Source organism: Cibotium barometz, chromosome 20, assembly GCF_041138505.1.
Source record: "Cibotium barometz isolate CiBa-2024 chromosome 20, ASM4113850v1, whole genome shotgun sequence".
NCBI classification, from domain to species: domain Eukaryota; kingdom Viridiplantae; phylum Streptophyta; class Polypodiopsida; order Cyatheales; family Cibotiaceae; genus Cibotium; species Cibotium barometz.
The window spans coordinates 18,631,182-18,643,813 of NC_141065.1; the positions used below are offsets into that span (position 1 = coordinate 18,631,182).

Sequence of the window (12,632 nt, forward strand, 5' to 3'; positions counted from 1 at the left end):
AACCCCCAAATTTCTGCAAATTAGAGAGGTTCAATTTGCTGATTTTGACCTCAATTTCAAAAACCCCCAAATTTCATCTGCAATTTTCCTTTCAATCTGACTTGCACAGCATTCATTGTCTGCAAAATCGGCACATGACCTGCACTGCAATGGTTGCAGATTTTGTATTTGGGTTTGATAAAAAAATTTGGCAGAGAAATACCTTTAGGCAAGGGCAGCAGGCTTGGAGCAGACAAATTGAAAAAGAACTTGGGCAATGGAGGAAGTCGTTGCAGGTGGCCAGTCGTTGCAGGTGGAGACGTTGGAGGGAGTCGTTGGAGGGAGTCGTTGCAGGTGGAGAAGGCGGATGGCTGTGGGCAGCCAACGGGGAGTTGGGGCTGAAGCTTACGGAGCTGATGGGCGTTGGTGTCGGGCGAGCCAGAAGCGGACTGCTGAGCGAAGGCTGCTAAGCGCTGGAGTCGGCTAGGCGAGCAAGCGTGCTGGAGTCGGCTAGGCGAACTGGAGTCGCTAGCAATGGCGGACCAGCAGAGGCAGCAGGTGTGGAAGAGGCGCACGCAACTGCCAAGCCAGGCGGCGCAGGCGAGGCGGCGCTGGAGACCCTACGGCAGCGGAACGGACAACGTGCGGGCTCTTGGAGTCGACTGTTGGCGAACGAAGGCCACGAGTCAGTCGTGGGCTAGCGCGCGTGGAGGACTGGGCGCAGCTGGAGTCGCCGGCGTAGGACGGCCGGAGCAGGAATGGCAACGGGTGCCGGTCAAGACGGAGCAGACGGAAAAGCAGAACGGCGGGAGGTATGGATCGTCGACGTAGCGCAAAGGGCCTGGACGGAACGGCGGGTCGACACACGGTGGGCTGGCTGCTGGTACAAGGGTGGGCCGGCGGTCGGAGGCGCACCTGGGCAGCGCTGGTGCTGGGTCGCCGGCTGCAGAAGAGGCGCCGCCGCGAGGCTGGGCGGAGGTGGTGGGCTCCCCACTAGTGCCGCCCGTCTCTGGCGGCCGGACGGTGGAGCAACTGGACGAAACTGGCGGACGGAAGCCACGGACGTCGACGGAAATTCGCAGTCGACGGAAAAAACACAGCGTCGACGGAATTTCACAGTTTTTTCTGCAGATTCTGCACAGCCACCACTCCAGGGCCAGCTCCCAGCTCTGATACCAAATGTTGGGTGTTGGACTCACACACTCACACACACAAACCTGCACATTAGGGTTAGGTGCAGGGTAGAGAAGCTCACACACAGAAGTGAGAGAGAGAGAGAGAGAGCCAAAAGTGTGGTATCCACAAAATGCAAGTCAACCCTTGCATGTGTGCCACATCCATATAATATAGAACTACAAAATATTATATGTGTCCTTTCACACTTGATGTCCAAGGGGAAAAACCACATGGGAAAAAGTGCCCTTGGTTAAGCCTTGTTCACACATAGCACTACCATAAGAGAGCATATGCCTACAAAGATTGAAGCTTTCGGAAACGCTTTAGGCTTACTATCTTTTGGAGATTTATCTGTTAGATCTCTGTACCTGTTGACATCATCACTAAGGAGGGGGGGATTGTGAGATTTATAGTAGTGACATGTAAACTAGGGACACCGGGGCAGTTTGTACCTTCACACTGAAGGGTTTTTTCCCTCGTGTGTGAACACGAAACACACTCTTTCAGAGTGTGTGAAGTGACTTATTAAGTCACTCACTTTTGTACATGCACCTTGATCTCATTATAGTGTGCATCGTGTTGTGTCATTCTCTCTCCTTCTTCAAGTCGACTGTTCTTTGTGTGCTTCATTGCTTACCCTAAACCTAACATGTATGTATGTATATTACCTCCCCTTCACTTAATTCAAAGTTAGCTCTGCCAAAAGCACCAGATACAAAAAGGGGAGTAGAGGTCTATTCTATAATAGGCTTTGTATGTTGCCGAGGATCAGAGACAAAAATGTAAATGTGATTAGGGGGACATGGATGACAAGCAACTCCAGTTCTAGCTTTGTATCATTGGTTGGGTTCAATGTCTTATGCTACAAACGATCGCCTTTTAGCCTAATTTTTCATTTTTAATTATTCTTGCAAAAACTTTTCGTTCTTTGTCATGCATGGAGCAAGTTGCTTTCTCATCTGGTGGGCATTTTATTTGATGTGCTCTCTGATTACCCAGGCTCGACGACTGCTGCTTGATCCTGCCATACATGCAGAGTTTACACGCATGAAGGTAAGCCAGCTTTGCTTCGTTGCTCCTAATGGCTCCTTATTAATTTGTAGATAAATAAATAAATCACTTGTTTACTCCTTGTTAGTAGCGTAGATGGTGCTAGTTGACTGAATATAATTTTGCTCTTCTGCATTCTTCACATATCATCTGATATGGAACCACACTCACATTCAATAAGAAAGTAACTTTTATGGCTCCCATTACTTCTTTATGCATAGACATATATGTTTTGATTGGGTCTCATAGGCTTATTGGGCCTGAGAAGAGGGCCAGTACAATTTCTGTTTAAATACAAAGGGTCCTTGGTTTGGTTAGTGGCGCATGCACTTTTCATCCCTATCCCTGGTTATGTTTGCTGGTTTGGTTGGTCGTTTTGATGCTTGGTGCATGCTCTCTTCATCCCTATCCCCTGTCATGCATGTGTCATCCCTAGCAGCACTACTTTCATGTAACTTTTTTGTATAATTGATGCCTTACAAGTGCTGCTTGCCTATTGCAATCGCATGATCTGCTGGTTGAGGGCTAGATGGCTTTAGGTCCCTCTAATTACTTGTCTTCCACTCAGCCATAAGCCCCTCATGAACCTGTGATCGCCGTTGTGAAGCCTGGTATAGCCTTCACCACGAACACAAAAAGTAGCACAGGAGAAGTTAAAATCAGGCTGCCAATCGATTGCTAGCCTGGTACTATTGTTTAGTTTTTAGTTGGAGGTTAGGATTATGTAAGAATGGGTGACCTTGGATGTGCTACTTCACCATGTTACCTGGAAGTGTCCTCACTCACGGCAATAGGCTTAGATTAACTTTTGGCATGTAAATAGGCATCTCTTTATAAACATGCATGCTAACACCCATTCCCACTCTGGTTTATCTTTGAATAACTAGGAAGGAGTTGATTTTTGTAATGCTATGCTAATGTGAATGTCCTGGATGAGCTGCAATGCCTTTTTTTTCCATGGTTATGGGAAACGCCTGAAACACGGGGGATTTGGGCCGTTTCGTCTGTTCAGGGGGCCCAAGAGTATGAATGCCTTTTCAGCTGTTCAACCATTTCCGTCCTTTTTTTTTTGGTTGTTGCAAAAAGGAGACTTATATTAAGTGTGAATAGACCATACAAAATCATGACAGGAAGCCAGAACAAAACAAGACCTCATCCCAAAATGTAGGGTGATCTAAACCAATATGGGGCACAAAGGTGCCAAGAGAGTCCTGTGGGGGTTGTTAAGAAAAAGATCCATTAATCCTACTCCCTAATGAAAACAGTGCGCTTTGCATGCACAGATCTGCATGGTCCCTGCATATGAACCCATGTGGCCATAAGATTGTGAATGATATCTCCCCATATAGTACAAATGCAGTGAGTGTCGTATATTTGGGTGCCCTCAATAGCCCCTCCAAATCTGCCAAGCTGTGATACTGGCAATGAGCTCCAAGTAGTATCAATCCTGTGCAGAGGTGGTCTATACTGTGTATGAGGATTATCCTATAGCATGCCAACGTTGGGCCACACCTCTATATATCATTTATGGCGGTGTCCAGATCCCTGCCCTCATAAAATATTTGTGGACCAGACTGAGTGAGCCAAGCAATAGCTCCCCAAGTGACATGCAATGTTGCACTGTCTCAACGTTGGGCCACACCTCTATATATCATTATGGCAGTGTCCAGATCCCTGCCCTCATAAAATATTTGTGGACTAGACTGAGTGAGCCAAGCAATAGCTCCCCAAGTGACATGCAATGTTGCACTATCTCAGAAGCTACCAGGCATCTAGGGCTGGCGGGATCTACTCCAAAAATAGCCCTCCATTGATTAATGGGAAGGCCACCATGTGAGAAGAACCACAAGAAGTAGGAGATTTGGCTCCTCCTGTATGATGCCAAAGTCTGTGCCAAAATCTCTTTTGAATCAATGGGGTGATGTCATTAGCTCTCCTGGCCTGAGTGTGGGAGTCCTCAGGAACCTGGCATTATAGACAATGTAGCTGAAAAAAGGTAGACTCTTCATAAGATTGGCTGCAGCAATCCATTCCCACTGACTTGGATCCCAATGAATATATCTGATAGGACATCCACCATACAACCATGAGCACCAAGATCCATTAGTCACAATATCAAGCAGAGGGTTTGTTGAGAAAAAGCAGTGCCAAGCATAGCACTAGGAGATTTCCACAAAATGTATAGACCAGAAGTCCTCCATCATCTTAAGGTTTTGGGGTCTGGATGGCTAGACCAATTTGTGGAAACCTCCAGTTAAGCGCGCATTGGTGTGAACACAACTGGGATGGGTGACCTCCCGCGACTCGGTCCTCCACCCAAATTCCAACATGGTATCAGAGCCATGGGTTGAAGTGTAACCTTTGAGCCGCGAGAGAAGCCAAGTTGAGCCTCTAAGCCAAGAAAACATGGACAAGTTCAACCTTGGAGCTAAGAAAAAGTGGACAAGTTGGCACCAAGGGGGGGAGTTTTGAGACAAAGTGGTACCAAACGTAACATTAGGAGATTTCCACAAAATGGATAGACCGGAGGTCCTCCATCACCGTAAGGTTTTGGGGCTTAGATGGTTAGACCAACTTGTGGAATCCTCTAGTTGAGCACGCATTGGCGTGAGCACAACTAGGATGGGTGACCTCCTAGGACTTGGCTTCCCACCCAAATTCCAACCGGGTCAACTTGCCAGTGCTGTCATGCATGAACATGTGTGCACATATTTATAGAGAGAGACATGCATGAGAAGCATGTGTAACCATGCACGTGTTAGTGCATATCTGCATGTGCATTTCAACAATTTCTATCCTGGCTGGATAGAATAAAAAACATGATCTCCCTTCTCATCTCGATCCAACAAGGCTAACACTTGTAATGGCACTCGTCTTGGAGAAAATTCCCAACCACCTGGGATGATGTTGATCAACATGATCTCCCTTCTCATCTCGATCCAACAAGGCTAACACTTGTAATGGCACTCTTGTCTTGGGGAGAAAATTCCCAACCACCTGGGATGATGTTGATCGTGAATTGTGCCAGTAATCCACTCATGAGGTATAGCTGCATCAATTTGATCGATCTGTCTAAGACTCCCTTTGAGGTGTAGGGTAGGTGCAAGTCTCCGATCCTTAGGGATACTTTTAAAAGTTTTTTAAGCAATTAATGTCGATGCACAGCACAGTGTGTTGCTTTTGTGGGACACAGATTTGTGTGTGAATCCTCTGTGCTAAGAGATCTTGAGGGTTGCTAGATTGGACATGCAGGCTTACTTTTCCTGGAGTGGCTTTGTTGTACTCAGTTATACATTTCATTGAATTTGAATAAAGAAATACCGAAAGGGGCGCCAAGCTTTGGGGCCAACAGGTGTCGATTTCATTTCAGTTTTGGGGCATTCTAGCTCCAGTTAATCTTGTTATTTATTGGACTACAATTGGAAGGGTGACTGCTAGTCTACCGCACTTTGGTTTCTACCAGAGGCCGGTTTCAAGGTTTCGTTGCTGGGACCCATCATCAACTTTCTTAAGGGGGTGAGCTCGTGGTTGACTCGAGGATAGTCATTGCTGAAAAATTCAGCAACATGTCAGACACAGAAGACGAATATTTTTATAATGAAGAGGAAGAGTAAGAGACTTGTCTTGAGAGAAATGAATCTGAGGATATTCTTGCAGGAGAACAGGCTGCAGATGATGCACAATATGAGGATGTAACATAGCCAGAAGATATGCCTAGTAAAGAGGAAGATGATGCTCAGTTTAAAAATCGTTTGGCAGGTGTAATGGATGTGTTTATGCAGCTCACACAAAGTGAGAAGTTTGCTGAATTTATGAGATCCCGTTCTGAGCCTGAAAAGAAAAAGAAGGTGCGTTCTAAGAACCTACCTCAGGGCCATAGTGGTGCCTTCCCACAGGATCCATCTTTTGGACAGTTTCCGAACATGCAACATACTTTTGGTGCCAACTCACAGAGTTCCTTTTTCGGACAGCCATCTATTCCTCAGTAGTCTATGCATCCAGGTTATTTTGGTGGTGGCTCTGTGTGCCAATCCATGACTGGGGGTTACCCTCAGGGAGGCATGGGTATTCCAGGGAATTTTGGAGCTAATTTTCAGCATGGTATGCAAGGAAATATGTATGGTGGTATGCAGTCCAGAATGCAAGGAAACATGTTTGGGGGCATGCAACCTGGAATGCAAGGAAATATGTATGGGGGCATGCAGCCCGGTATGCATAATGGTATGTTTGGAAACATGGCTGGAATGTATGGCATGCGAGGTGTGGGAATTGGTAATGTTGACCCTATGATGGGCATGAATGCTGGGGGTAGCAATCTTTTGAAGCCACTTCCTTACGATAATCTAATGCCTATGGGTAAGGCGAAGGACGGGGGAGTTGCTGTGAAATTTGACACATTCAGTGGGGCCAAAGATAAGCTAAAGGCACTTACCTTTTTACAGCAGTTTGATGCTGCTTTTTCTGGTGGTAATTACACGGAGTCCTCTAAAGTGAGAAAAGCTGCGACTTTTCTCAAGGGCAATGCATTGCAGTGGTGGTCCACTCTTCTTCTACAGGGCATAGCACCATCTACTTGGGTACAGTTTAAACAGGTGTTCTCCTCTGTATGGCTCACATCTACTTTTGAGGTGGATGTAATGACAGCATGGCACAAATTGGATGCATCAAAGTGTGAAAATCTTGAGGATTATAATAAGAAGTTTTGAGAAGCTTTACTCCCAGTTACTTCTTATCGTGCAGTGCCTTTGTCTGAGCAGGTGGAGAAGTATTGTTGTGGGCTGCCCAAGGAAGTGCGTGACTATTGCATAAAGACTCGAGTAACAAATATGTCACAGATGATAGAGAATGCTATGACAGCAAATGCGTTACTTACTGGGGTCTCATCTGGATTTAAAGGAAGTAAAAGCTCAAGCAAGAAATCTGAAAAGTCAGGGCATGCTTCGCGTGATGCAAAAGGGTCTACAGAGAAGCGGTATAGGAAGTTACCAATGCCCAAGAGAACTCCTGAGGAGAGACAGGCTTTGATGGATGCTCGAAAATGTTTTACTGTACAGAAGAGGGACATATGTCTTTTAATTGTCCCAAGCGTAAGTCCCAAAAGGACTCTGACACTAAAGGGGAGCCCAAGTCAAAGAAACCAAAACCTTCTGCAAGGTTAGTTCCTGATCTTGTTGGGGAACAGCCAGGTGGTGAAGAGACTGAGTTGTGCAGGGCATGGGGCAAAGTGAGAGATTAAAATGCCTTGATTTTCTTTGACACGGGTGCTGGAGCCAACTTTATTTCACCGGATTTGGCTGGCCGATTGGGGATCCGTGCAGAGGAGATGGGGCCTTTATATGAGGCTAACATGGCTTGTCCTGGGTATGCAAAACCCGTCACTCCTATTATTGGGAAGCTTAGGCTTCATTTGCAGGGTTATGTGGACAGCGAAGAGTTTTTCATCATGCCACTTGATGGATGTGATGTTTTGTTGGGTATGCCATGGTGCCATAGAGTACATGCGGTGGTGGATACATACAATAGGAAGATTACTTCGACTCATAGAGGGAAAGAACATGTTTTGGATGTAAAGCTTAAAGGGGAATCTGTTCCTATTGTATCAGCTTCAGCAATTTCATCAGTAATGAAAAAGCATCTTTCTGCGTACTTGATTTATGTAAAGGATGCAAGAGATGATGAGTCTAAATCTAATTTGTCTACGTTAGATAAGGACAGGACTGATTTCTTATGTGAGTTCCAACATTGTTTTTCCGAGTCATTGCCTAGAGAACTTCCTCCGGAAAGGCTAGAAGATCATGCTATTGATCTAATCCTGGGGAGTACTCCACCAAATAGACCGCCGTACCGTGTTAGTGCAGCTCAACAAGAAGAAATTATGAGTCAGGTACAGGAGCTGTTGAATAAAGGGTTGATACAGCCTAGCTCATCACCCTTTTGCTCACCTGTACTCTTAGTGCAAAAGAAAGATGGTTCTTGGCGCATGTGTATTGATTACAGGGCGCTGAACAAGAATACCATCAAGAATCGATTCTCCATTCCGAGGATCGATGACATTTTGGACCGCTTATAGGGCTCCACAATCTTTAGTCGGATTGACTTGAAAAGCGGGTATCATCAGATACGTATTAGACCCGAGGATGTGCATAAGACAGCACTTCGAACCACTTTTGGGTTATATGAGTTCTTGGTTATGTCCTTTGGTTTGACAAATGCACCTGCCACATTTAACAGAATGATGGACAGGATTTTCCGGCCTCATAGAGCGTTTGTGGGCACATTCTTTGATGATATGATTGTGCATTTACACACTGAGGAGGAGCACAGAAGGCATTTGGTCATTGTGTTTGACGAACTCCGGAAGCATAGGTTGGTCATTAATGGCAAGAAGAGTGAGTTCTTCTTGCAAGAGATACACTTCTTGGGGCATATTGTGTCTAAGCATGGAGTCCGTATGGATCCATTGAAGGTGGAAGCAATTCTTAATTGGCCAGATTTAAGGACCGTGCATGATGTACGCAGCTTTTTGGGATTGTGTTCCTATTACAGGCGATACATACGGTACTTTGCTGAAATTGCTTCGCCCCTTCATGCCTTAACAAAGAAGGCAACTCCGTTTAGATGGGCTGATCAGGAAATTACAGCCTTCAAAAAGCTTACTTCGGATCCCGTATTGGTATTACCGGATCTCCGAAAGGCTTTTGTTGTCCAATGTGATGCATGTGGAAACAGCATTGGGGCAGTTCTCATTTCGGAAGGACATGTGATAGCCTATGAGAGTCGAATATTGCAGAATGCCGAGAAGCATTTACAGGTTTATGAGAAAGAGATGTTGGCTGTAATTCCACATGGAAACACTATTTGCTTGGGGCTGATTTCACTGTGTAGACAGATCATCAGACCTTGCGTTATTTCCTCACACAAACTAAGCTTTCAGAGAAGCATATGCGATGGGCCAACTTTTTGTCTATGTTCCACTTCCAGATTGTGCATGTGGAAGGCAAAAAGAATGTTGTGGCCGATGCTTTGTCACGCAAGCCACAGGTCTCAGCAGTTTCACTTGCTTATCATTATGAGCTTGATGAAATGAAAGAGCAGTATGCCCATGATGAGGACTTTGAAAGGTTGTATGATCAGGTGTCTGAGGGTCAGCGGCATGATCATTATACTCTCAGAGATGGGTTTTTATTGATCCATGGTAGACTGTGTGTTACTAGGCAATTGCGACTCAAGGTTATGATTGAAAGTCATGCTCCACCGTATGCAGGTCATAGAGGAATTGATGCCACGGTAAAAGCAGTTGAGACTTTCTTTTATTGGCCAACCTTGAGAAGAGATGTTGATGCTTTTGTTAGGCAATGCATCGTATGTCAGAAGATAAAGTTTGACCGTCAAAAGACACCAGGGTTACTACAGCCTTTATCTATTCCAGATAGACCATGGGAGAGCATTGCCATGGATTTTATATTTGATCTTCCACGTACACAAACGGGGAATGATGGTATTTGTACTATCATATGCAGGTTCAGTAAGCAGGCTCATTTCATTCCCGTGCGTAAGACGATCAAAGTTGATCATATGGTGAAGTCGTTCATGGCGAACATCTTCAAGTATCATGGCTTGCCTTCGTCTATCATTAGTGACCGTGATCCACGGATGACGAGTTTATTCTGGAGAGGGTTGTTTGACAACATGGGAACAACTCTCAAGTTTTCATTTTCATTTCATCCACAAACAGATGGTCAATCGGAAGAGGCTAATTCTACAGTGTTAGATCTTCTCAAGTGTTGTGTCAGAGCACAAGCAACAGTGGGAAAAGTATCTTCCTTTGGTGGAGTTTGCATATAACAACACTGTCCATACCTCGACGGGCAAGGCGCCTTTTGAGATTGTGGAAGGAGGGAAGAAGGTACCACCCGTTTTGCACACAAAGGATAAGATCTTTGACGCTGATCAGTATGTGGAAAACATGGATGAAGCTTATCGGAGAGTTAAGTTGGCACTCCAGAAAACTCAGCAAAAGCAAAAGAAAGCAGCAGACCGTCACAGATGTGCATTAGAGTTTGCATTGGGTGATTGGGTTCTTTTGCGATTTGAAAAAGCTAGGCTCAAGAAGGTGAAGGGTAAAGAGCGCTTATTCCCTAAGTTGAGCATGCGCTATTATGGACCTTTTCAGGTATTGGAAAAGATTGGTGAGGTGGCCTATCGCTTGAAGCTACCAGATCACTGGCGGATTCACAATGCATTTCATGTGAGTCTACTTAGACCTTTCGGTGGGGATGTGCCTGAGGATGTATCAGATGAGGCTAAGCCGGAAGTTGAAGAACTTGATGAGGTTCTTATTCCAGAGCAAATACTGGCACATAAGGAAAGAAAGGTACGAGCTAAAGTTTCTCGTCGCTATCTTGTGAAGTTCAAGAACTATTCACCGATGGATGCGAAGTGGATGGAGAAAGGTGAGTCGGTGACTTAACAGATTCACCTCAGGTTTTGCAGCTTTATCTTGATGCCTTTGAGTTGGAGCCGACTCTTGTTACGGCTCATTCAGGTTCAGCAGAGCATGGGTCTGGAGCATTGCCTGATGCTCAAGAGGGGGGTAGCACCTCCACTCCCTTGATACAGACAGGCTCAGATGACATCTAGAGGTCGCTTGGTGCAGTTTTTCTCTCACCCGAAGGTACTGATGGCTGACAGTACATCTGTTTATGGGACTTCTATGATATATGTGTACTAGTCACATTGGATGTTGTGGTTGTGTATGGTTCACAGTGGTATACAACTTGGACTACTACTACACCATTGGTTTGCAGTGAATGTTGTTACATATGCATGGCTTAGAGAGATTGGGACGCTGATCTTGCCATATTGTACATTTCACTTTGGATATTTTGCTGTATCACCAGATTGCAATTGAGGACGCTTGCCATTTTTCAAGAGGGGGGTATGTCATGACCTTGTGAAAATGGAACAGCACAAGTGTGGGCATGGTGGTTGCTGAGCAAAATAAATATTAAATGATTCATATTTGGGGTGCCTGGACAAATAGAAATATGGTGGATATCTTCAAATGTGAAGGGGGACCAAGGACATTAATATTTTTAATGTTTTAACCTTGGGTGGCCCCTAGGCATAAGTGGCCCCTAGGAAGTTGATAAACTTTAGTAAGGGGCACTAGGATATTATTGAAAGGGGGGAGCAACTCCACTTTTAGGAGTTACACGCCTCTCTCATCTCTCTCTCTCTTGCTTTTTGGGAAGGCGTGCAAGCTACGTGCGTGGAGGAGAAGGGAAACGCTGTCGACTAGCTGCTGGATTTTTCTGTGTGAAGAGCAGGCCGTACAGAACCTAGCCGTACAGACCAGGTGTTTGCAAGCCGTACAGTGCTGGTGGATGTTGCCCGTACAGAGCAGGCGGTGGTACAGGTGCTACAGGTACAGGCGAACACTGAGCAGATTGGCTGCGGCTGGTACAGACAGTAGCTGCAGGCGAAGGACTGTATGGACAGGTGCAGCTGACAAGGACAGCGCAGACCTGTACGGACAGGTACAAGCTGACACAAACAGCGCAGACCTGTACGGACAGGTGCAGGCTGTCAAGGACAGTCCTGTCCAGCAGGTACTGGTGGCGGAAGCTGCACGTACAAAACTATACGGACAGGTACAGGCGGCTTCCGTACTGTCCCTGAACAGATTGCAGGTGGTGCAGTACAGACTGGTACGGTCAGTCTCTTTGGTGCAAAACCATGCATTGAAATTGGTATTATTCTTTCCATTGGCTTGTCTGTTGCAGAGTTGTGTCATCTGGCCCCTTGTGAGAGGAGGGGTATGGCAGTTTGAAGGGTGGAAACAGAGACTGGACAGTGGATGTATATTTGAACTGAGTTGTGAAACCATGTTCATGGAATATGCCAAATGTGTGCTCAAGGCTGCCCTGCTGAATTGTCTTGGTTGATTAGAGGGAAGCACAGTGTGTTGCTTTTGTGGGACACAGATCTGTGTGTGAATCCTCTGTGCTAAGAGGTCTTGAGGGCTGCCAGATTGGACATGTAGGGTTACTTTTCCTGGACTGGCTTTGTTGTACTCAGCTATACATTTCATTGAATTTGAATAAAGAAATACCGAAAGGGGCGCCAAGCTTTGGGGCCAACAGGTGTCGATTTCATTTCAGTTTTGGGGCATTCTAGCTCCAGTTAATCTTGTTATTTATTGGACTACAATTGGAAGGGTGACTGCTAGTCTACCGCACTTTGGTTTCTACCAGAGGCCGGTTTCAGCAGTCCCCCAAGCCACTCTAGCCCGAGTGTCTAGTGTACCATTCAAACTTGACTAGAGAAATTTACGGACCAATCTCTGCAAGTGGCCAATGCATCCACGAGAGAAGCACCAAGAAGAGGCAATGAACCAAGCACAACAAGCAGTACTTGGTTAACCA

General features: G+C 45.7%; 1 protein-coding gene across 2 annotated transcripts in view; it reads left to right on the forward strand.

Annotated features, from left to right (window-relative positions):
• FIP37 (FKBP12 interacting protein 37) overlaps positions 1-12,632 on the forward strand; it is a 94,760-nt gene that overhangs the window by 59,377 nt on the left and 22,751 nt on the right. For both annotated transcript variants that reach the window (XM_086814533.1, XM_086814532.1), the window contains one exon: positions 2,155-2,208. In XM_086814533.1, coding sequence (XP_086670659.1) covers positions 2,155-2,208 — 54 coding nt within the window. The remainder of the gene's footprint in view (positions 1-2,154; positions 2,209-12,632) is intronic.